General features: G+C 49.6%; 2 protein-coding genes across 4 annotated transcripts in view; both read left to right on the top strand.

Moving 5' to 3' along the window:
- The window catches only part of LOC139049997 (uncharacterized), a 48,334-nt gene extending 26,387 nt beyond the window's left edge, over window positions 1–21,947 (top strand). For both annotated transcript variants that reach the window (XM_070525987.1, XM_070525986.1), the window contains 3 exons: window positions 10,291–10,473; window positions 11,298–11,420; window positions 21,657–21,947. In XM_070525987.1, coding sequence (XP_070382088.1) covers window positions 10,291–10,473; window positions 11,298–11,420; window positions 21,657–21,827 — 477 coding nt within the window. In that variant the 3' untranslated portion in view covers window positions 21,828–21,947. The remainder of the gene's footprint in view (window positions 1–10,290; window positions 10,474–11,297; window positions 11,421–21,656) is intronic.
- The window catches only part of LOC135921383 (uncharacterized), a 141,794-nt gene that overhangs the window by 54,707 nt on the left and 61,325 nt on the right, over window positions 1–25,762 (top strand). The window lies entirely within an intron of this gene.

Raw genomic sequence — 25,762 nt, 5'->3', positions numbered from 1 at the left:
AGATTAACCCTTTAATGACGAGACATAAATACCGAAAAAAATTTTTATTCCTCTATCGAAATACGCAAAACACATCAAGAATAAGCGTAATCAACAAAAATAACAAATATTTTGCAGAATGTTTTTAGCAATAGAGGGCAAACCCCAGACAGGAAACTGGAAGTGGGCTTCACCGCAAGCCACCTAAGGCTTCATTTTCAATTTGTATCGACAACTCTCATGCTATGTGAACCATAGGCGCACATTTGAGTTGCTTTACATCACATGTGTGCCACCACTTCAGCTGCATATGTTGCATCGACCTGTCTCCTCTGACCTTGTTTGCACAAGGCAGTGACTCGCGTGCCAAACTTCTACTTCTTCGTCCAGTGTTCCTGCTCTAAACCAACAAATGACGCTTGCTGCCTGTCATTCAGTCTTGGTCGAAGACATCTAGCTAGAAACTTCATACACAATACTTAAACTCAGTAAGAGAGAGAGAGAGAGTAAACTTTAATGAGCACCAGCAGTTCAGTCGGCTGGGCCTAGGCCTCCCACGATGGGACGTCGAGGTCTTGCCTCTTCGCCGCTTCGTAGGCCTGCTGGGTCGCCCAGAGTTTGTCGTCGAGATGGGAGCTGCGCAGGGCGGCGTGCCATCTCGACGAGAGGGTCACGGGATTAAGGTCTGGGTATTGATGTTTGCACTCCCATAGCATGTGAGGGAGTGTTGCCGATTCAGTTTGACAGACCTGGCACGTCTGGCTCGGGTAGATGTCGGGGTATATAGTGTGATAGCGCGTGAGGGAGGGGTATGTATTCGTCTGTAACAGGCGAAGGGTGGTTGCCTGTGCCCTGTTTAACTTGCGGTGAGGGGTGGGGAAGGTTCTTCTTGCAAGGTAAAATGACTTTACAAGGTCGTTGTACCTTGTAAGGCGGTCGCGTCCTGCGGGTGCACCTGCACCGTCTCCGGCACGGTTGACGAGTCCTCGTGCTACGGAGTGTGTAACCTCGTTGAGGTTGGTGAGGTGCGGGTGGACAACGACGGCGTGTGCTGGGATCCAGACGAGTGTGATTTGATTTTCAGGCGAGTGCGGGGCTTGTCGTAAGATACGGAGTGATTGATGAGAAATACGACCTTTGATGTAGTTGTTGACTGCTGTGCGAGAATCAGTCAGTATAGTGTGACAGGCTGGGTCAAGAGTGGCCAGAGCGATGGCCACTTCCTCGGCCGTCTCGGCATTTTCGGTAATGATGCTGGCAGCATGTCGGAGCAAGCCGCCTACTGTGGTAACCGCCGCAAAGCGCCGTCCATCTTGGTATTCAGCTGCGTCGACGAAGGTGACGCCCGCGGTGTTGGCGTAAGCTTTGATGAGGGAAGTAGCTCGTGCCTTCCTACGTTCTTTGTTGTAGTCTGGGTGCATGTTTTTCGGAACAGGGTCGGCGTGTATCCATTGCCGAATGTCGCGTGGTATTGGGTGTTTGTCTCCATGTTGACGGTGGTAGGTGATATTAAGCTTGTTTAGAATGCTACGGCCCGTTTCCGTGAGAGTAAGCCGCTCTAGTTGAGATCGTCGTTGGGCCTCGATTAACTCGTCTAGCGTGTTATGGATACCTAATTGTAATAGAAGTTCCGTGCTGGTGTGGCTGGGTAGTCCTAAGGCCTGCTTATAGGCTCCTCTAATGATGATGTCCAGTTTAGTCTTTTCAGCTTTGTACCAGTTGAGAAAGGTCGCAACGTAAGTAATATGACAGACGATAAAAGATTGGACAAGGCGGATGAGGCTTTCTTCCTTCATACCCCCTGGCCGGTTGGTAACTCGTTTCAGCAGTCTGGATGTATTGGTGGTCTGTCGAAGGATCTTTGAGATAGCCGTAGAGTTAGCTCCGTTGGCTTCTATGGTCCTACCAAGAACGCGGATGCAAGGGACCACGGGTATGAGTCTGCCATCCCTCAAGTGGAGTTCGATTTCCTCGTATTGGCGTTTAGTCGTGGAGCCCCGCGGGGGGCGTCCACGGAGTGTGGGGCGATAAAGGAGAAGCTCCGACTTTTCAGGGGAACAGCGGAGACCCGTGCCTTCAAGAGAATTTTCTACGATGTCAATGGCGTCTTGTAGGGCAGTTTCGATTTGGCCGTCACTGCCCTTTGCAGCCCAGATTGTAATGTCGTCGGCGTATATGGTGTGTTCAATGCCGTCGAGTTTTTGTAGTTCCTGTGCTAATCCAAGCATAACCAGATTAAACAGTATAGGGGAAATGACAGAGCCTTGTGGTGTGCCCGTGCTGCCGAGGGAGAGTTCCTCCGATCGGATGTCTCCGACCGACAGGTAGGCCTTCCGATTGGATAGAAAGTCTCTTACGTAGTTGTAAGTGCGTTCTCCAAAGTTGAGCAAGGAGATACGCTCGAGGATGGTGGAATACCTTATATTATCGAAGGCGCGCTCGAGGTCGAGGCCCAAGATCGCCTTCGTGTGACGAGATTTGCCATCTAGGATTTGATGCTGAAATTGGAGCATAGCGTCTTGGGTGGAAAGATGCTGTCTAAAGCCAATTATCGAGTGGGGGTAAGCGCATGTGTCTTCGAGGTGAGTGTTTGCACGGGTTAGGAGTGCGTGCTCCATGACCTTGCCTACACATGAAGTTAGCGATATGGGCCGGAGATTGGCGAGGCTACGTGGCTTACCGGGTTTGGGGATGAGAATTACTTTGGCCGTTTTCCATGTCGAGGGAATGGATCCCTGGCGCCAGCAGTTGTTCATGTATTCGGTGAGTTGTTGCACCGAGGGGTCATCTAGATTTCTTAGTGTTTTATTCGTAACACCATCTGGGCCTGGCGCCGAACGGCTGTTCAGCTTATGTAAGGCAGCATGAATCTCTGCCACGCTGAAGTCTTCATCAAGGGCAGGGTTGGAGGTCCCTGTGTATGGGCCGTGAGGTTGAGTATATGCCCAGATGGGATGCACTTTTGACATAAGCTCTTCTTAACGTGGTCCTGGCCATGCGTCTTGCTTTCTGTGAATAAAAGCTTGGTGAGGCGATCTTGTTGATATGAGCGGGTGGTGGTGCTATCAATCAAATGTTTGAGGATTTTCCATGATCGGGGGTGGTGGAGTTGCCCGTCTAGAGAGTGACAGAGCTCTGTCCATTGCTGTTGATTTAAAACGCGGCAGTGAGCTTCAATTTCCTTGTTGAGAAGTGCGACCTTCAGTCTGAGTCTTCTATTGAGCCGTTGTCCCTTCCATCTAGAGAGGATGGATGATTTGGCCTCGATAAGGTGAGCGAGTCTACTGTCCATGCACTCAGTCGGGGCGTCTGTTGTGATAATGCGGGTGGCCGATTTAGTATCAGACAGTAGATCGCATGACCATGATTCTATGTCGGTAATGGGAGTGTCCGTCGTTGCTGTTATACGGCGTTTACGGAACGCATCCCAGTCCGTCCAAGTAAAGTCCCTTGTTCTTCTCATAACGGCTGGTAGGTGTGGGAGAGTAATTTCGATGATAGAGTGATCACTCCCGAGGTCGTGTTGGGTGTTGCGCCAATGGGCGTTGTCTGCGTTTTTGGTGAAAGTGAGGTCTGGCGTCCTGTCTCGTTCAGTAGAAGTGCCGAGGCGAGTGGGGAAGGCTGGGTCAGTAATGAGTGTAAGCCCGAGATCATGGGAGTCTTGCCATAAGTTACGACCTGCAGCAGAGCTGTGTCTGTAACCCCATCCTGTGTGCGGGAGATTGAAGTCCCCTCCGATGATAAGGGGGCTGCTGCCTGCGGTGTTAAGGGCCTTTTTGAAGAGGGTTAGAAATCGGCTATGGCGTTGAGATGGAGTATTGTAGATATTGAGGATAAATATTCCTTCCTTTCGTTTTCTGTGCGGGATGAGCTCAATGAAGAGGTGTTCGGTGCGCCGATCGTTCAGATCGTGTTCGATTGCGGTTATTCTTTTTCGAACGAGTGTGGAGACTCCGTGCGGAGCGTTGTTCGCAGTGAAAGAGTGATATCCTGGAAGGCTGACCGGATTATTGTGCGTTTCCTGGAGCAAGATTACGTCGGGTTGACACGCAGTAGTACGGAGGTGTTGACGGAGAACTCAGTAAGAAAAAAATCTTTTTTGGTACGTTGCCTGTAGGCAACACTCGTCAATAAAGGGTTAAGAAGTTTGCAGGGACAACATGGCCACAATTAGTACATGACCAGGGTAGCTGGAGAAGTATGGGAGAGGCCTTTGCCCTGCAGTGAGTGTAACCAGGCTGATGATGATTATGATGATGATGATGCCTTATGCAACACGCGAATTTGTTGTCTCGATCTACTCAAAGCAACATATTGTTTGGTCGATCTCCCAATATTTGGATTAGTTAAAGCGATGGACTAATACTGACAAAAGACACCTGTAGTCTACTTCGCCAATCAACGCAAAACATTTAAATTATGTGGTAATGTACGCACCGGAACCAGCACATGATTATGAGGAACACCGTAGTGGGGGACTCTGGAATAATATTCACCACCTGGAGTTCTTCAACGTGCACCTAATGGTCGGCACATGAGCTTCTTTTTTCTGCATTTCGCACCACATAAATGCGGCCGCCTTTTTAGGGATTCGATCCCGCGCCCTCGAGGCCAGCAGCACAATGCCACACCCACTTGGTTACCGCAGGGTGCTCGTTCAACGAACGTGACGCTCTACTATGTGCATGTCTGCTTCATGGTGCACGAGAATCGAGGACCACAGATTAGCTACGTCTCATTTACAAATTCCACGCTGTTAAACCTGAGCAATATTTTGTATGCGTTCCGATGCCCGAAGGTCCTTTTATTTCGGCAGAAACTATGTACAGACACTCAAAGGGAATTTCTACCATCGGCATCGTTGTGCGGTTTCTTTCGCATAAAGTCAAAGGGAAATAACATGCCGGCCATGCGCCGTAGGCTGTCGGTGCGACGCAAAGCTCGTGAAGGTAAGCCTAGAAGATGGTGGCTTAAAGCGGCTCAGTCTTGTCGCGCGTGCATCAACGGGTGTGGAGCGGTGACAAGTGCATTAGCTAGGAAGGGTAGGAAAAGGGGGCAAAAGTTAGTGCGCATCTCCTCTTGTACTCCTGCTGTGGCGGATGAGTGAGGTCGTCAGTGATGGGCTCGAAGGCTGCGCCACCCATAGATAGCTGATGCCTTCTTGGGCGATTTCTTCAACTTGCGTGGCATTGAAGCGGCAGGCAGCACGAAGGCGAATTCGCTCGCCGCAGCTTCCGCTCTTTGTCACGGCAGCGTTTGGCGACGGGTGTCTGCGGTCATCTATTGACCATGGGTTCGTATTTGCCTGTGCGCACGTGATAACATGCTTGTTATTATGCCAAGCATATTACGAGAGCTCAACCCAGCTCCTCAGGCGCGGCGGTGTCGCCTTGAAACCACGTGACACCGTGACGTCACGACAGAGGAGAAGTGGCTTTGGCTCAACTCTTGCAAGATGGGCTGGGTGGGAATCGAACCAGGGTCTCCGGAGTGTGAGACGGAGACGCTACCACTGAGCCACGAGTACGATGCTTCAAAGCGGTACAAAAGCGGCTCTAGTGAATGCGGTGTTGCCTTAGAAACGAGCTGTTTCTAAGGCTCAGGCGTGCGTCGCTTGCTCAGGCACACATTTCGTTGCCGCGCCGAACGCTGCGTTGCTCGACGCTCACCGCGTCCAATGCGGGGCGTCCAAGGCGAAGCAGAGTAACGCATGAGTTGTTTCTTCGTCTAGCCGAACCAAATATAGCCAAGCAACATCAGTTCACCAAGCTAAACAGTGGTTCAACAACTAAAATAAAGGCTAGTATGCTTCGCATCATGGGCTTAACCTTACCTAAGCCACAGCCATTTTTTTTTTGTTAGTAAACGAATGTTTATAGCACTGTAGCCGCGTGATAAAGCTAGCAACCTTACTTCGTTTAGCTCTCTAATTTATTATCAGATTTGGTGCTTCACCTTTCCAGTGAAATTGTCTCTTTTTTCTCGAATGTTTGTGTTTGATTCAACGGAAACATTTTGCTATTTAACACCCCTATATGTCTGTAAGCTACAGCTTATAGGCAATTGTCTATTACATATTTCAGTATGTTGATGCCATTCTTTTAATGTCAAATCAGAAAGCCCACTCGGCAGCTATCGCAAACTTGTAAAGAGATTGTCGGCAGTAACAAGACGTTGCTCCAGCAAAAGAAGCTGCTGCATATCCCACCTCAAGATGACAGTCAACCGTAATACGTTATCATTCAATCAATGTAGCGACACAACGCATTTACACCCTTAAAATGGCGAGTGCATGAGGTGTGAACTGTAGCGGGACTCTTTCTTCGGGCTTCACTAACAACACTCAGCGTTATCTAGGGCCGCCACCGCGAAGCCTGCGCTTGGCTTTCGAAATGCATGGCGCCTCAAAAACGCGCCACGAAGCAAATGAACTTCTCTCGCTCTCGCGCTTCTTTCTGGACGCGTTGCGCCATCTAATCGCACTATCGCGAAGTACGCACATAGCCTCCGAGACCAGAAGCGTGGCGAGCCGGTGCCCCCAAACGCTGAGAATTGTTATCTCGCTTGCCGCACGCTCTATTGCACATACTCAGTAACCCAGGTTGGCTGTAGGTTCATTGAAAAGTGCCACATGTCCAGTGCATTTGAAACGCCGTCTGTTAATGGCTTGGGTTGCTGTCCTACGGAAACCCCTGTGACGGTTATGCCGCAAATATACTCAAATGTCCTTAACGCACTGTAGTTTCGTTAAAATATCAATCATCGAAGACTTTAGGTGGAAAACTGTTGCTTCTTTCATTAAAAACTTATTCATTTTTTTTTGCGCCTCGCCCTCTCTGTCTTTCTCTCCCCAACTCCCTTCCCCACGCTGAGTAGCATGTGAGCAATGTCTATACGCCGGCTGGAATCTGCCTTTCTATAAAGGTTCTCCCTCTCCCTCGCCTTGACTGTTCCGGCGGCATATGCACCTCTGGGTACTATCAGCCTCTTGCATGTTCAGGACAACAGGTGATTGTAAGGCGTAATGTAATATAGGTATGCTTAATGGACAGCGAAACACATTTTATTGACAAACTTATCGCACATGACCATCGTCGCAACGAATTGCACAATAGAGAAGAGCGGTAAAAGCTTTATCCTGTTACGAGAAAATGGAAGAGAGAGAAAGTACGCGCAATCGGGTATCGCTTCATGCGAACACGTCCATGCGCCGACTTGGAGTGCTCGCACAGCGCCATCAGAATAAAATAACGCTCTGCGCAAATTCTCAGCAGCACTAAAGTTCCGTTCGCACTTTCCGTCGGAAACGTTGCATCACTGGCGTGTAACATGTACTCTAGAAAGGGGAAACGGTCCTTTTATGCATTCACGCAGCAAGTCGTCTGCTACCGGGAAGTCGACGCCAGAAGGCGCTCAATGGCGGCGTGGTCACGTGCTAAATAATGGCAGCGTCCGTGCAGTGGCGCTGTAAACTGTACCATACAGTCACGGATTGAATTTGTCCTGCATCACATAGAGCTTACATGCGGGCGCACCATGGGCACTATAGGTGTGCGATGCCAGCGCCACCACGTAACGAGAACTTAGGCCCGCATCCTTAAACAACCCTCGATTCAAAAATCTACCTACACTCCGCCGAGTTGAGAACAGCGCCGCGCATCGACTGAAGAAGACATTACGCCACTCAAGAATTGCCACGAGGTGTCTGTGAAGCGCAGTGATGACACCTGTCGAGAGGCAACGTTGCCATCCACTTTCTCGAGTCGAGGTGAAGCGTGGAGTGCCGAAACGTTCCAGTATTCGGGGTTTAACCTCTCTTAATTTTCAAGCTAGTAAACTGCTGAATTGTATCGTTCGCAGTTTACCGGCCCGAGGCGAATCCCAGAGTTATGGGAAACAGTACGCTTCAGGCAGTGTGTTTGCGCGAGGCCAATAGTATCGTATCGCGCAGTTCAACATGGTAGTCTTGTATGTCTTCCCGGGACAATGACGGCACTACAAATGCTCATGACAGTTGGTTTGCTGGAAATATTTCTTGACAGGGAAATTTTTTGAGCCTCGGGGCGAAGATTAGAGGAGGACCACCTCTGAAGGCACTTCGTCCACACGATTTTGGTAAAAACGGTCGAACAGGAGCTCTGCTCGCAAACAGCATTTTAACTTCTCTTACAATGCTGTGGACGAGCCTAACTTCATCTGAGTGCTCTGTGTGCCTTTTCAATTCATGGAGCAATGGAAGCTGAAGCCAATTTATCCTTATTTTTTTTTCTGAAGGAAGACAGGTTGGAAACAAAAAAATTAACATTTTTTTGTCAGTATTCGAGAAAATAGCGTGACACGGAATAGGTTCACGATGTAGTTGGCGCGTTGTTGCTTGCTTAGTTTGCAGTGGTCGTCATGTTTGAGGTTTACTTCATTATTACTGAAGTACTCGTAGCGGAATAAATGCTCTGAAAAAATCAGCAGACTAATTTAATATGACTGATTATATGTCAACAATAGGCGTTGCATGAGGCAGATTTACTATTTAGTGTACAAGAAGTATGTTCGAATTATAAGTGGCTCCAGTGCTCGTGATGTGTTTAAGTATAATGTCGACCTGTAAACACTGGCACTGACTGATTCAAACAAGTAATTCCTGTCTTGTCCGCTTTACTGACGGGAGTCCACAGGGAAGAGCAGTCGACTACAGTCTGGTAAAAAAAAGAAATACAAAATTTTACACTCATGCAATTGTATGAGGTCTCGAGTCTGTTTATTATTTTTTTTATTGCCAAGCTTAGCACAGATAATGCTCGGACAGTCGACCGTACAGGTATACGGACGAAACTTGGACTGGACATTTCATCGACGACCTCAAGGTATTACCTAGATGTTTTTTTCGTTTTCCTATAGTTGGCCTCGACGTTCGTTTTAGAGCAGCTTGCGTAGGGGATCACCATTTCTCAAAGCCGATTTTTTCGTTATACCAGCAAAGTTCCGGGGCCATATCTCCTTTGCATCGGTGTGAACTTTGGTGTCGGCATGCCCTTCGAACTGGGCACCCGTGATAGCGGGGTCGATGTCCACAACGTTTCTTCTAAGGAGTTTTTCCCACGTGATTGTTACGTGTTCTCGCACGACGTGCGGCGTGCTCCAAAGATGCATAGGGCTCTGAACACACTGCTGGCCCAGCTACATGGAGCTTACCTTTCAGTTCTGAACAACCAAGTTCCGTTGAGATTCGTCACTGATCAGCCGTCATAGCAACGCAGCATTCATGCGTTCTGAACCGTTTCTGGTGAACATTTGGCCGAAGTTCCTGCACCCACTGTAAGCGCTGGGGTCGGGCATGTCAAAAGGGGTAGCTGACCCATGCCGTCGTCCGACTCATCCACTCTAAGGACGTTGTTGAAGGGAGCAACATGTTCGCATCGAGAACGAGTAGTATCGGGTCTATTTAGAGTACCTACATGGAGAGCGGAGAACGTTACATCTCATTAGCTTAGCATCACTTAAGTGAAGCACCCCGAGGAGCTGAAAACAGCTGCTTAGACCCCATCTCTCCTCCCTAGATGCCTAGGCCAGGGAAGCTGCAGTTCAACCTTGGTCTAATCGAAGCGTCCAAAGTTGTCGAAGGACCTTCGTTGAGGATGAGGGTTGACAGACTGACTCACGCATCTTTGTTTCGCTGAACACACAGAAAGGAGGAGGGGTGGGGGGCTTCGTAGACAAAGGTTGTCACGCTTGACTTAATCTGGCGCGTCTTGTTTGCTGCGATGACCCCGCAGTTAGCTGGGGCGTTTGTGAAACGACCGCGGCGGTTACCTTGTTCCGTGAGGGAACGCTGTCAAACACCCTTTTCCAGGGGTTTTTCTTGCTCTGATTGGTCCGTTAAGGTGACAGTGAACCAGCTAACAATACTCTCGCCTTGCGGGCGCCGGTAGTGTGTCCGTGAGAGAGGCATTGTCAGCTTTACAAAGCGATTCGTCGTAGTGGGCTAGGGCTAGGAGAGGCTAGAAGATCACTGCACCATCTGGCCGATCGTAACACCACTCACTCCACGTACGAACATTCAATGTGTTCCAGTACTCGGCCGGGACAGCTAGTTTCCCAAGCAAAGGTGGGAAACCACCTTTGCTAGACCTTGCTGTAGCTCGTATTGCAATGCAGACGTAGTTGTCATAACGACAGTTTTACGAAATCGTTGTGCAAATGTGCAAAGGCGTGAGCTAATGCATACATTCTGTTCTACGCCAGTAGATGCCTTGTATAGCCATCGCCTTCTGTCTGTCTTGTTTAGTAATTCTGATGTTTACATTCTGCGCGCAGAGCAAGATTGCGCAGTTTATGCGCAGAACCGTTCGGTACACATCGGACACCAAGATGGGTCTTTCCTTCGAGCTCGGCACACTCGTCTACACTTTGAAGAAGCCTTATTCGGGCGACATCGTCACGGAAGAAATGGTCAACGCTGAGTGCACCGTACTCTTCGTCACCAGCCTGGACGTTGCGGTAAGTCTATCATATTTCTTCCCCGCCCGCGAGTTCATCTTCCCAACCTGCGAACTGTTAATTTGTACCGCTTCCCAAATGCTTAGGGGAGGAGATTTGCTCAATCTGCGCTGGGTCGCAGCTGAAGCAAACGTGTAGCTTCCGATAGGCTGTACAAACCGTATACCGGTGTAATGGAAATTGCCGTTTGCGTGAAGAGAAAAAGAAAGCTCGCAAGCTTACGTCGCCTTGCAGAAGGACAGTCCAATGTCCAGCGAAACAGGATTGCAGATTTGATTGGAGACTGGGTGGAGGTTGAACTGGAGTTGACTGAAAGGCGCTTGGAGATCACTCAAGTACACTTTTGTCCCGCATGCAGTGGACACTAATATACTGCGGCTTATGCAGCCGTTGCTGATCATCAAATCTAAGGACAGCGGCGCTTTTTTGCTTTTCGCCCCGGATCGACATGCGGCCGCCGCGGCCGTGATCGAGCCCGCAACCTCGAGCTTAGCAGTGCACGGCTATCGCCACGGCTACTGCGTCAGGTCGTTGTTTGCAGCTCAGAAGGCGGCATCAATGACGCTGGGATTAAGCTCACGGGCCACGCTGCGTGTCTGTTGCTAAGGCAGCCTCCAAATTTCATCGACGCCCCCTATGCGTTGACCCCAAGACGATTGAACCGGCGTGACATTTTGATGGAGCGAGTGGCCATGCGTTGTGATTTTCTGTACGCTCGAGGCAACCAGAGATAAACTGAACTTTGCCTGTTTAAGCCGCAGCTGCACGTTTGAAGCGGCGAAGTTCGGGCCAAATGTGATAGCTACTCGGCTGTTCTTTTTCAGCCTTGCAAGTTGGATTTGGGGCTTTTGCGAGCTGAGCTATTCTATGACGTCAACGTGGCACAAGTGAGAGGCGATAAGAAGAAGGCCATGTTCTTCGAGAGCGAAGACACCCTCAGAAGAAAGGTAAGGCCGTGCACATCTAATGCATACGCCAAGTATATTTCTTTTTCTCTATGCTTGTGTGCGCGCGCCTTTGGGTTCTTCGGAGTGGCAGACGACGGGCGTCACGTGACGTGAGCCTAAACGCAGAAGGACGCGGAAGTTGAGTGACATGGCGGACTACGTGCGGTCGCGAGTGACAAATGCCAAGGAGACCGCGTTGCGGCAGTGACATGTACAGGCGCGGCCACTGTTAAGAGGTAACACCGCGCGCGTGGCCGCACTCATCATACCACCAAGTGGGCGCCGTGACAAGTATTGAGGCGCAAGCACAATCAGCGCCAGAGGCGGAGTTAGCTTGCCGTCGTCTGCTACGGTTCCTCCTACTTCGCCACACGCGCTCTGGTACAAAAGGCTGCAGCCATGGTGCTCGAAAGGAAGGCGACCTTCATCTAAGCTTCATCTGCCGTCGTGGTCTGGGCTTCTTCGTATTTACCATATAATAAATCTCAAGCATAGATGCACAAGTATGCCTTGTTTGTCGTGTGATTTTTTACTTCCTTAGCAAGCGAATTCTGAAATCGACCATCTCTTACAAAAGGGACCTTTGAGTAGCAAAAGGCGCAGTTAAAACTTTAGGTGTGCAGCATGCCTACGTGCTTTGACAGCTGATTTAGAATACTAGCTGTTGACGCACCATTGCCACAGGGTTTGTGTACTCCAAAGCGAAGAGCGCAATCTAGGTCGCGGCGATGTGGGAGGTATCTTAGCAGACGACGTACAGCTAACTGCCCCTCTGGCACTGATTGCGCTTGCGCCGCAATACTTCGTGCGGCGCCCGTCGTAGAGCGAATGGGCACGATTTTTTTTGTGTTGTTGTCAAGAGATCGTGCGTGCAGCGGGAAGTGCCTGAACTTTTCATGTCAGGCCCTTGGTTGTATATCTACTACCTTGGAAATACGTAGTCAGATGTTAAGGGGTTTTAAATTTGTTTTGTGACAGAATAACGTTGTAAACCCTGCTCACTGCGCAACATGTGTCAAGCCGAGTCCCCCGTGTATCCGTAATAAATCCAACAAGTGCGACTCGCAACGGTGCGGCCACACTGTGGCCGCGCTGCCCGCTCCCCGTTGGCAGTTTTGTTCATATTGCGGTGTCCTGCGCTGCACCGTTAGGCACCGTACTACTTTCTACTCGAACGCGCGTGCCGCATTTGCTAAATTACAATATGTGCGTCGGACCTACAAAAACGCGCAAGCATTTACGTGCAGACGCCATAATTTAAACGCCACGACGTACCGGTGGTCTGAAGGAACACCAAAGAAACGTTGCTGGCGTCGTCATGCAGAGATGACGCACCCTCTGGTGCAAAAGTGCGCATGAAGACTGTTGGGCAACAAGGAAGGTCACGCGAGCTAAGGAGAACAGAAAGGAAATGAAGTTGCCAGTTCTGATTGCTCGGGGACGTGCAGATTTCTGTTTTTCCTAGTAGTTTTTTGGTGCCGAATGGCCCTCGCTACCGTTATCGGACATTGCGACAACTCCAGGGATCTACGCATGCATCGACTCAAACCCAAGTGATCGGCCCAGTGAAGCCTTCTCAAGAAATGTGTCAACGAAGAGAACGCTCGACGCCGACTCTAGACTTACCAAGCTGAGTTCCATGCTATTGCAGCAGTGATTGAACTTTTGATTTCTGTGGAACCCTTTGTGACAGGTCTTGAAATCACGCTACTTTATGAAGCTGGAGCCGCAACTTCCATGGCAAGTTTAAAGACTATCAAAGAGACTATTATTACTTTCTTTCGTCGTCAGCGACGTCACGATATGACCCCGAGGAAGCTTCTTTTGTAGCACCGCAGACAAATGTTCGATCGGCTGGACCTAAGCTACTAAGATGTCTTGTGGAGTCATTAGTAAATGGTTACCGCTGTGCCGGAAGTGTGAAACCATCATTGACATGGGTCTTTCATTCAGCTTGATGGTTAAGTTTCATTATCATGAACACTACCTTTGCAGCCATTGCCAGCCTGCAGGTGGCTGAGGCCTATTACGAAGATGTGGTGGACATGTGGTCCACAGCATCATGTGACACGTTTGGCATCGAGCAGGAAGAATTGCTTGCGTTTGCTTGCTGCCTTTCATTCGTCATTCGGTGTTCCTGCATTGAGAGCGACGTCAGTTATGGCGCCCTATGACGTTCTTTAAAGTCGTGTAAGAGGAGTGAAAGGTCTTAAGGTAACTACGACATCACATGCATATATGCTGATATGCATAGTGCTGAGACATCTTCTGTCAGCTTTGGTGGTTTCGTGTAATCGAAGTCATTGTGACAACAATGCCTCGAAAGCTACAGAAGGCGACTGATGCAAAAATTCAAGGATTGATCTTGGTTGTTCAATTGGAGGCAGCGAGACAGCAAAAAAAAACTCGTTCCTTGGATGATTGCGTTTTTAAGCGCAGTGAATCTTTCCGTGAGTAGGGTCGAAATAAACAAGGTCGAGATGTGTCAGAAAATGTGTCTGTCTATTCAAAATATGGAAAGGCACCATTCGTAGCAAATGTGTTCATTTCACAAAAGTGTGCAGCTCATTTCTGAAAACTGCGAATACACGTTATCGACTGACCGAAAGAGCAGATTCGTTGCCATCTGCAATGTTGCTTCCGTTGTACCCTAAAGGTTTACCGCGTCCCATAGACGCATCCTATGCTCCAATTGTCAATGGAGGCATGCATATTCTCTTTGTTTGGTGCCATCGAAGAGTGACACAAAGACTTCACGCATCTAAAAGACGTGCTGTGCAGAAGCAACGTCTAATGAAAACGCCGAGAATGTCGATGCGCCATCGCTCTGCAGATAGCGGCGTAGTTTTCTACGATGTCTAATTGACGGAACAAGCCGACTGAGTTTTCTGAGAGAAGACCTTTCCAAGTAGATGAAGTTGCCCGTTGTAGGGGAAGTTATGTTGTCCACGAACACGTTCAGGAACATTCAAACTTCAAGAAGCAGGAAATATTGGACCGTTCGTTTGAAGCTGTAAAGCCTGTTCGATAGGTCACACTCTATTTTCGGTGTTGTTGAGATTTTGAACATCGGCCAAGAACCTGAAATGCATCTGGCTGAATTAGCTCCTTGCGCAAAGCTTGAGCAAGCCGAAATAAATCATGCAGATTCGAGCAAGGTCGCTGTGAATTGAGATGGCAGCATTGGACTACATAATTATTAACGTGCGCGCAAGTAGCACAAGAAGAGTCTTCTTTTTCTCTTCTTGTCTATATTGCGCGGCATGTTAATAATTCAAGTATAAACCAACTAGTATGCTGCAAAGTATGATTGCAAGATATTGGACTACGGATTGGAGAAGGCCAAATGTGACAGATTCTGAGAACTGAAGTCAAATCTCAGATGAACTCGATTCTTGTAGGGACGATCGGAATATTCAGTTGGACTTTTCAAGGGGCTACAGACCAAGCAGCAGAAGACGTACTCTCAAGCCAACACGATCTGTGTGATACGTCAGTTGGGCGACCGGTTGCACGCCCAACAATCGAAGCTGTGATGAAGACATCTCAACCCGTCTTGGGGTTTTAGAAAACGTGGCAATCAGGAGTGACTACGACCCACCACAGAAATGGACTTTGCTTGGCGAATTCCAATCTTGTATCACGAGTGTTGGGGAACGCTATGCAGTTATTTTTTTTTTGCCTTGGAAACCAGAAAAGAAAAACATCGGAGTTAACCGTCGCGAAGCGTCGAGGCAACTGAGCGCGTTAGTACGACGGCTGCTGAATAAGGAGGAGCTGAGGTTGATGCTGAGAGCCAAGGCTCACGTGACCACCGAATACATTTTTACTACATGGTGCACCGAGAACTTTCTTGTGGCACCCCAATGATTCTAACAACAAAGCTTCGCACTGCGATGCTTCTGCTTCTGCCGCTGGTCGTATGTCATTGAGTGAATGTATTGACAAAGACATCAACTTAAACTCGGATGTCCTGGCGCTTTTTCTGAGATTGCGATGATTCCGCATAGAACTCAGCGCTGAGATCCAGGAGGCATTGCTTAATGTATTTATAACAGAGAAAGATCGTGGTGCCTTCGGGTTTTTCAAGTATTTGGGCCGGCCTATTGGAACGCTTCGGACAAGTTGAAAACGTGGCGAATTGCTCATGTTCCGTTTGGCGCCACTTCAAGCGGGTCTTCAAAGTCATATGTTTTTGGACTCGCATAGCCAATCCTGTTATAGGCACCACGTACAATTAGACGATAACTTATCCACAGAAACTCCATTAGTCAGCAGGTGGGCTAGATTCTCCTTTCCTGGACAACAGCTCCACACAGGTAAATTTTCTGTCTGACAATTTTCACTCTGTTCGACAAAAATTGCTTCCGCTTCGCTGTGTCGCCTTTTATCCACGACACCGTGGCTATGGAATCGGACCACAGTGTACATTGGAACTCGGAGTGAGTGAGGGCGCTTGAGACGTAACTGGGTCGAACATCCGTGAAGCAGCCTGAAGCACGAAACGCTTGGACTGTTCTTTTATAAAGTCGAGGTTCGCCAAGAGAGAGGGAGAGCACCCGTGTGTGGTTTCAATGCAATTCCAAGTACTTTCACGCTTTTCTCTTTGAGGACAAACAGTTCATCGGGTGCCCACTGTTCCTCGCCTATCTGAGTTGGTCACCAGGAGTGCATCAGGTCATCTGAGTTCGTCGCCCATTTCCGTAGCGCTCTTCTTGCCTCCTATACAGCAGATTTGAAGTGCTTTATCGTGTGAGTCTGCTTGAGCCCCTATATTATCCACGTGGAATGGCTTGCGGAGAAGTCTCGCGCTACTTACTTTGCTTGAAGGCACACTCTATAGATGGTGAAGCATAGTCGCCGTCAGGAGAGAGGGGCTATATGTTGATCCCAATGGCACTCGCGTCATTCTCCATTGCTGAATCTCCTCTTCTGAGAAAGCAACTGCTTTTGTTTGCTCCAAACCGGAGAAATTGGAATGCGTCTCTACCTTTCTCAGCTATTGAGACGAAGGAATGCTTTCTCTTTGTCAACTGGCAGAGCTTTGCGGTACGTTCTGTGGCCGCGTGATCTAGTTAGACCGCAGGGCCATCTTACGACGTGGCCGCTAAACTTTGCTTTTGTCATCCTATTGATGACTCGATATGTGAGGAACCTCTAAATTCACCGAGGCGTGTGATTTGGGAGGTACGACAGAGAACGTGTCACAAGCGCGCTGCGTTTCGTACATATTGAGGTTCAGGTTGACCACTGGCGAAGTTCGAGATTTCACCGCATCTTCGTCTCCTGGCAGAGGGCGACGTTTTGATGGAAATGACCCGGACGACTCGTCGTGGGTTTCGCTTGCTATGACGCATGCTTCCGAGGATTTAAATGAAGGAAGTGGCACGGGGTCGAAAAGCAGCTGGACGAATATCTTCTGCCCGGGATGATGTGCCGGCAAGTGATATTATAGGAGGAACACCGCGCCGTGTTCAAGCTTGTGCATTCTTTCCCTTAGCGAGGTTCACCAACGACAGCGTCAGTGCAACTTCTTAGGCAATGGAAAGAGCGACCATGAGTTTCAGAGTCTAGCCTGGAAGAAAAAGGTCCAAGTGTTTTGGATCGACTAACTTCGATGTACAAACAGTGCATGTAAGGGTTGGGGGGAGGAAGGGGCAGAGGCGTGGTATGGGAAGGAGACAAATAGAACAGTTTCATAGGCTGCACCGTATGCAGGTTCACTCATACAAAAGTATCAGAAATGTCACCTGCACGGCATGTTCAGATTTTGCTGCACCTAACAAATCAAAGTGTCAGGTCTCTTGTCCAGCTTTTGCGACTTTCCCTTCGCAATCTTTCGTCGTCGTATTAAGACGCACACCTACTTTATTTCTTTCTTTGCTGCCTTACTTCACAATCTTAAAGAGATACTGTTACTCAGTATAGCAGGCTGTATTTGTTGTCGCAAGCGTTAGCGTCAGCAACTATTTCTCAGTCCTCTTTAGTGTTATAGTCACTTCCGCAATCTCGGAGGCGACATTTGTCATTGAACCAGTGCATGCTAGATGGCGTTACAGTTCCACGCCGCCGAAAACTGAGAGGCTTCATGCGTGCAGCTTGGTAGCGGGTTCACCAGATCGTGCGTGAATAACTGATGAGCAAGAGTACGCATGTCAGTGACGCCATTTGGAAGGTATACGTGAAATCATTCTTGCAATTACATTCACTCGCAGAATTTGCCGAAAGGAGGCATCTTTTTCTTACAACTCACAATGATATAAATTGCTCTACAGAAAAAAAAAGGTTTCTTTGTCGGCATGTAGATTTCCGTCGTTCGAACTGCATCTGCATTTCATTCGTTGAAAAGATTTGCATATCAGCAGAAAGTGCGGAAGGGGAAGCATCTGATCCCAAGTAATGGCTCTGGTGACGTTGTCGGCAAGCCGCGAGAACATTTGGTGTAGCGTGGATATCCTCAATAATTATTTGTTCCCTGTGCATTCGTACAGCCACTCTGCAACGATTCTTTGATGAAGTTTATTTAGCAAGATTAAACCTTGACGTCACGCGTGATTTACATGGAGCCAATATGCGTCAATGCGCCTTTTGGGACGTCTTAACGCGCTCTTATCATAGTTCCGCCATAATACGCAAGGGGGAAGTTGTAAAAGAGAAAAAAAAAGTGTTTTGCCGGTGAGTGGAAAGTAAATAAAAAATTGGCCGACGATTACACACTTTGGTAATGCGATCTTTGAGCGCAGCTGCTGCCTTATTGCAGCAACAGGCAGCCGCATACAGAACACGCAGTGCCGAACGGAGGCGGTTCTGCGTTTCGGATTGGGCAGCACACACCGCAATCGCGCCATATTGTAGTTGGTCACCGCCGCGAAGAGGGGGGCGGGGGGTATTGACAAGCGGTCACACTCATTCACTCACAGACGGGACTCAGTGTGGCCGCGCAAGGTCGGGGAGGGAAGTAGAAGTAAGGGGACGAAGCGCTATAAGCTTAAACCCCATGAGCGCGATATTGTGCGCGACAGCGACGAGCGACGGCTTCGGGCGAGGAATCGGGCCGTGGCTTGAACAGATCGCTCGGTCTTGTCGCGCGATCGCTCGGTTCTGCAACTCTAGAGTTTGTCGCTCGACGCCCGGAACGGCTATGAGTGACTAGGCAATAGCGCGAAGCCAGAACTGGATGTGCATAATTCAAGTACTTCCGATTGTCGCACGGAACGAGCAAAAAACGATTGAATTTTTGCACGTACAAAGGTCAGAACCTACTGGAAGACCTTTAGAAATATCTTATGCTGCTTTTTGCAGTAAAACACATCAAATTAATTTAATAAAGCACCGGCCACGCTAGTTTTGGCGCCTACATTGCCACCCTCATACCGGCGACACTGGGGAGACGTCGCTCGAAGTCATCGCTCGCATGGGGTACGACTTGCAGGCGACGAAGCGAACGCGACAGCCATCTCCATCGCGTCGCTTGTCGCTGTCGCGCGCAAGATCGCTTGCATGGGGTTTATACTTAACTCTTTCGAGTCATCGCAACGATACTGTGCCAGGTAAGGGGAGGTGTCGGGCGTGAGTGGCGGCGGGTGAACGACAGCGAGGTGCAGGCACTGCCAGAGGCGACAAATGCCACCGAGGAACGCTGTTCGCAAACGGGGAAGCGAAAGACACGGCTGAGAGCCGTACAGCCACGCGACGCGGAAACGGAGGAGGGGAGCGCCGTAGATAACGCGCGGCAAGGAGCGCCCACTGCCGGCACCGCGGCACTGCCGCGACAGCGGGAGAAGGGACGGCGAGGGTGAAGAGGGCAGTAGCGGCGAGAGTCACCTCAAGGGCGCTGTGCTGAGGAGGGGGGCGAGAGGATAGGCGAGAGCACGTGATCCGGCTTTGGAGGACAAGGGCAGAGCAATACTCGCGCCGCGCGCAAGCGATGGCAGCCGGAGCGCGCGCATGATGACCTTGGTTATGGCGAGGCCGACGGCGAGGTTCAACGGCGACGCGAAACGCAGTAACGGGCGCTAAAAAGCTACGCTCTAAAAAGTTATCTGTGCGGCCTTCCAATCCGGGAAGCTTCGCAGTCTAAAAAATGATCCTGTTGCAGAGGTGGAGGAATGGCCCAATGTTTTCGAGAAATCCGCGGTGGTGTCACTGGTTATCGTTACTGTCGGATGGTGATTAACTCGGACTCAACCTGCGATACGCTAGCGTGATGGCCGATTGCGAGCGTGTTGCAACTATCCTAGATGGGCGTTATGTCAGAGTTCAGTCTCCGTACTGGCACGACCTTTAACGCGAGAGCGTTGAGGGCCCCGTGTCGTGGAAAATCGGGCGTCGGCATCACGCGTCCAGCGTCGACCGTTGTATGGACAAGAATAATTTCGAACCACGCGTACCTAACCACACAGGCCCTCCGTGCATAGCGCAAGGAAGTTATTGAACGAATTGAATTTCTCAAGGTAAAGTACGTCAGAGAAATTGTAAAGTGCGACTGACACACAACCTACAGACGTGATAGCGTTTGACTGTATTGAGTATAGAAGAAAACATAGTTCTGTTACGCGGAGACTCAAAACACAAACCCATTTTCCAGCATTTCTATCATTCGTAGAGCGGCGACGGCCTCCTCCGAGTTTGGCGCGTGGCGGCGCACGGAAATGTGAAAGAGATAGTGATCTAGGGAAAGGAAGGACGCTTGGTTCTGCAACCCGTCAGGGAGCACGGCGAAGCGTCGTCAGGGGAGAGGGAATGGGTAGTGAAAGATGATAGAGAAAGAGGGAGGACGTGGCCTAATAGACTCCACTATACGTGACAGGTGGCAGTCCTCAGTAATGTTGCCAGCGTTGTAGCTGGCAACTTTACTGAGGACTGCCACCTGTCGCGTATAGTGGAGTCTATTGAAAAGGGCACGTCGCGGCCACGGCCGGACTCTACTCTCTCCTCCGCGCGGAGGAGCGAGGGAGTCGAGTCCGGCCGTGGAAGCGGCGTGCCCGGTTCCTTGCAATACCTCCAGATGGCGCTCGCCTCTGCGGCATCGCGGCCCACGCAAGGGGCCGCGTTTCTACCAGAAAGTTGCCTTCGTGCGTAGCGTTCGCCACCAGCGTTTCCCGGTAAACATTACGGTAACATAAGCTGCAGTAGCCGCGAAGCGTTAGAAGCAGTCAGGGATCTTTTAATGCTATCGCGTTCAACTCTTAAAGGCGAAAATTGAGCGTCCTCCATTTTTTATGCGAAGCATATTACGAGAGCTCAACCAAGCTCCTCAGGCGCGGCGGTGTCGCCTTCAATACCACGTGACACCGTGACGTCACGACAGAGGAGAAACGGGGCTCCAACTCGCGCCGTCGCTCGCGGCGTCGCGGCGGTATATAAGCAGCTGCGCTTGCCTCTGCAGGACACTCACGAGGTGAGATGCCTCCTGGAGACAGAGCTGCTCGTTGGAATAAGAAGCCAAGGTTGCGGCGTGCTACAGAGACTGATTTTCTAGGTGGCTTTGGCTCAACTCTTGCATGATGGGCTGGGTGGGAATCGAACCAGGGTCCCCGGAGTGTGAGACGGAGACGCTACCACTGAAGCCACGAGTACGATGCTTCAAAGCGGTACAAAAGCGCGTCTAGTGAATGCGGTGTTGCCTTAGAAATGAGCTGTTTCTAAGGCTCAGGCGTGCGTCGCTTGCTCAGGCGCACATTTCGTTGCCGCGCCGAACGCTGCGTTGCTCGACGCTCACCGCGTCCAATGCGGGGCGCGTAGTCGCTGCGCCGTAGCCCATTGTCTTACACCACTTGGCTGGTCGACGGGAACGCTGTCGCGTTGCACTCTTGAAGGCGAAGCAGAGTAACGCATGAGTTGTTTCTTCGTCTAGCCGAACCAAATATAGCCAAGCAACAGCAGTTCACTAGGCTAAACAGTGGTTCAACAACTAGAATAAAGGCTAGTATGCTTCGCATCCTGGGCTTAACCTTAGCTAAGCCACAGCCATTTTTTTTTCGTCGGTGAGGAAGCTTTCTTTCGGAAAACCTTATGGGGAGTATTTTGTAGCTTTGTGCTATACTCTCGCAGATCACGGTCTCCTTTTTCTTGAATGTCTTGCACAAAGCCACTTGTTGGTTGCCGCTGAACTATGGAAACCTAGCCGACGCATCGCCCAGCCTGCAGGCGCGCATTCAAATGCATGACTGACAGGCGGGTAGACTGTGTTCTGTAGGTGAGCTGCCTAACGTGCGTTTCCGCCTGCGCGCGCAGTGCCTGAAACTGGGCCGGAATGACACCATGCTGCGGGCGGACATGTCCTTGTTGCTGGTGAACGCCCACCTCGGGGACCCCACCAAGAGCTGCCCCGGTCTGGACGGTCGTGAAAGGGGCGAGATATTTTGGCGTATCGAAGTGGTCAAGGCAACGCTCAATATAAAGTGACGCCGAGCCGTGAGCATGCAGCTTGCGAGAAGTTCCGGACTGTGCGGCGCCAGCGGCGGAGTGCTTCAGTGTGCCTTGTCTCATTTTGTGCGTTAAAGTGGTACCGCCTGGGAAACTGCATTCCTTTTTTCGCCGTCATCACTTAGCCTAACCGAACTATATTATAGTTTCTGTCGTCCATGTATCCGCGCTTTTTTTAAACCAGTCTCTCTGACCGAATGGCTGACAGCAAGCAGCGGTGCTTTTTAAGGAGTTTAAGCCTATGGAACCATTTTAACCATGGCGAGGAGATCAACGAAAGGCGCGGGCGTGTTAATAACCGATTCATGAGGGGTGCACTGATAGCCGCGTGTACGTCCACCCCGTGAGAACAGGAGCCCAAGCGTCGCTAACGCAAGCATGGTGCCCTTCGCTATTGGTGGTCATCCGCTGTGCATGGCTGATGCGCAGAGAACGTTGCCAAATGAAATGATTCGTTACACAATACGCCCCGTCGTGTTCTAGCACTTACCCGAAAGTGTAGATCGCACAAGCAGCAAAAGGCAAGAAACAAACCTCCTCGGGACGTGGCCGAAACGGTCCCGTGTACTCTGCAGAAGACATCTTATTAGGCGTATAGAGTAATGTTTTTTGGCTGTTGTCCTGGGCCATCACGTTAGTTATATGGATGACCTGTATATCGGTAGAGACAGCTCATTTGCCGCGTCTCCTAGGCAGAGCATGTGCATGTATAACGTTGCTGATACCCGCCGTGGTTGCTCAGTGGCTATGGTGTTGGGCTGCTCAGCACGAGGTCGCGGGATCGAATTCCGGCCACGGCGGCCGCATCTCGATGGTGGCGAAATGCGAAAACACCCCTGTACTTATATTTAGGTACATGTTAAAGAACCCCAGGTGGTCGAAATTTCCCGAGTCCTCCACTACGGCATGCCTTCAGAAAGTGGTTTGGGCACGTAAAGCCCCATAAGTAAAAAAAAAAAGGATGCTGCTATTGCGGGTCTTGTAGGTTACGTACATTCTTATGTCTTAACCGCTTGGGAAGGCTGAATCTGTAGTATCTGCGAAAAAAGGGTGCCGAGATATCTCGGTGCATATGAGTTAAATGATTTCCGACAGCCGACGACGCTATCTAAACTGCAGTAATCAGCGTAAGCGGTCTTGTACGTGACATATATATATATATATATATATATATATATATATATATATATATATATATATATATATATATATATATATATATATATATATATATATACACACACACATGGATGTTCCACATCCACCGCCAAGGTCTGTGAGTGTTGGCGCTTGGGTAACACTCCGAATGTTCCACCAATATAAATGCCTAAGAAAGTGGATGGGGAAATGGCGCCGCGGTAGCTCAATTGGTAGAGCATCGCGCGCGAAATGCGAAGGGTGTCGGATCGTTCCCCACCTGCGGCAAGTTGCTTTTTCATCCACTTTCATTTCCATTAATTTATCGTTTCTCTATTTATTTTATTAGGCACAAGTAATTTCCCTATGTTGTACTTGGTGTCATTGACTGTTGGCTTCTTATGATATACTTAAGCTATATTTCTGGTTTACCTCAATGCGGTGTAGTCTTGTATCGCTAAGTTATGGAACAAGTCGCAGTTTGTAGGCAGGTGCTGTATTCATGCGGAAATAAGATTGTGGGTGGACAACGGCCAGATATTACTGTGTCATAAGCAACACAACTGCTTGTCGATTTATCGAAGTTGCAAAGTGTGTGGTCAGTTGTTGTTCACGAGGAAATGACCCCAGTAGGGGCCGTAATGATATTATGAAAAGCAGTGGAACTAATCAGGGTAAATCATTGTTTGTGTTGTTTATGGAGCAAAAGTACCCTACACATTCATATTTTTCTAGTGGAGCTGGTCACTGGTCAAGTGAAGGAGTAGCGCCTCAATGTGATGCACAAAAGTTATCAGTATTTCGGTTACGTTCGGTTAGGTGTTACGCTGACCGATCAGCGAAATGAAAGGACGTGACGCGTTTGCGTCACGTGACTTCCTTCGCACTCCGCTATCTCGCGCTGGTGCAGCTCGCACTACAGTCGCTTGCGCCTCGGCGTTGCCAAACTGCTCCTGTCCCAGAAGTGGATCACGGTGCTGGTGCTCCTATTCGCACACTGCAATGCCGCTCTTTAGCATCTAAACATTCAGACAGCCAGAAGCTCGCGCAGCAGCAGCACGGGTGACCATTCGGCGGTGAACGTGCTCCGAAACTCGACCACTCCGTCGCTCGAGAGCAGGCGCCTGTTGCATAGGCAGTACGACCGCTCATCGCCGTCCGCGAACCACGAAAATGGTCGAACGAGGCAACGAAAGGTGCCCGCCTGAAGGAACAAAGTCGCGGTTCCGCCCGAGAGGCGAATCATTCATTGCGATTGCAATTTGGTGGACAGCTAGGTATACACGAAGTAACGATAGTACTTTTATCGGCCCTAGAAACGTGTAAACGTAGGCATACTAACTAAATTAACAAGGATGTTGTCACGTGCGCACAAACGCACGTGAACACACCTCGCTCGATGATCGCAGGCAACTGTCGAAACGCTGCAGTGAGGAAACGCGGCAGCAGCAGCGAGCGACTTGACCTTCGTGGAGCCGCTCGCGTCAAGGCGAACTATAAGCCGCGAAAACGCAGCGCAGCGCGGACTCTGTATCCGTCGCAGGTGGCTTTCAAGATACATCGGCCCGAGCCGCCCTGAGTAGAACACGCCCCCCACTCCCACACCCCCCTCCTCGAAGCCTTGCGCGCGACTGAAGGCGGTGCGCATCCTCCCTGCTTTCTTCCGTTGCGTGCGCGAGACTGAACCGAGATAGCCGGCTCACATTGGCGCGCTTTCGCGCGAACGTACAGCATACGTCGCGCTGCGACGCTTTTAACGCCCTTGGACTTCATACGGAACCTCACGGAACCTACGGAACCTCATACGGAACCTCGGTGACGGCAGAAATCCGTCGGGAGCGTCCATATAATTGCTGCCGCAATAAAGGAAAGTGCGCGGATTCCACGCGCTGTGGGAATCCGTTTAAGCTAAGTTTTCGTTAGAGTTTGCAAGAAACTCTGTCAATGAGCGACCCAAGTGCATAGACAACCGGCGACGTGGCGTTGTAGTGGCGTTGGCGTTGTGCTGCCAAGCCTGATGGCTTGGCAAAGAAAAGTAAAAAAAGAAAAAAAGAACAGAACGGCCGTGTACCGTGCATTGGGTGCACGTTGAAGAAAGCCCAGGTGGTCAACAATTAATCCGAAGTCCCCCGTTACAGCGTGCCTCGTAATCGTATCGTGGCTTTAATACGTAAAATCTCGGAATTTAATTTCATTGAAAGTATATAGCACACGACCAAGCTGGACACAATTTATTTTTGTCTGGAAACACCTCTCTTAACACAAAGTTTTGAAGCTCGAACATTCGCAATCCACGGATGACGACACCAAAAGGTTGTTGATTCGCTGAGGCGTCTATTGGTGAAAATGAGTCCAACTTGGTTATGTATTCTATACTTGCAAATAGGCTCTAAACAAAAACAGCATTCTTTAAGAAGATAAGTGAAAGCGTCGCCTAGGGGGGTCGCGGGGCTAAAATCACACCTTAGCAAAAAACGATGAGCCCAAATTTGTATGTTGATTGATTTGTATTATTCAACAAATAAGCTCGTAACCAAGCCTGGTGGATACCTGGGCTGTATGAATTAACCAAATCATATTTTTTCAGTTAAAGGCCAACTTCATGCAAGTAAATTATGCAATTTGGCTTAACTTGTTACAGATGAGTGGTCTATGCCACTAAAGCAATCTTGTCAACACCAGAGGGCTAGTAATTGCAAAGTTGTTGTCTTAAACAGCCTTCAAAAAGTACCTAAGCAGACGACGCGTACACCTAGTGGCTGTCGCTGTGATGTACC

The sequence above is a fragment of the Dermacentor albipictus genome, chromosome 9, assembly GCF_038994185.2.
Source record: "Dermacentor albipictus isolate Rhodes 1998 colony chromosome 9, USDA_Dalb.pri_finalv2, whole genome shotgun sequence".
NCBI lineage: Eukaryota > Metazoa > Arthropoda > Arachnida > Ixodida > Ixodidae > Dermacentor > Dermacentor albipictus.
This window is presented reverse-complemented; position numbering and strand designations above follow the sequence as displayed.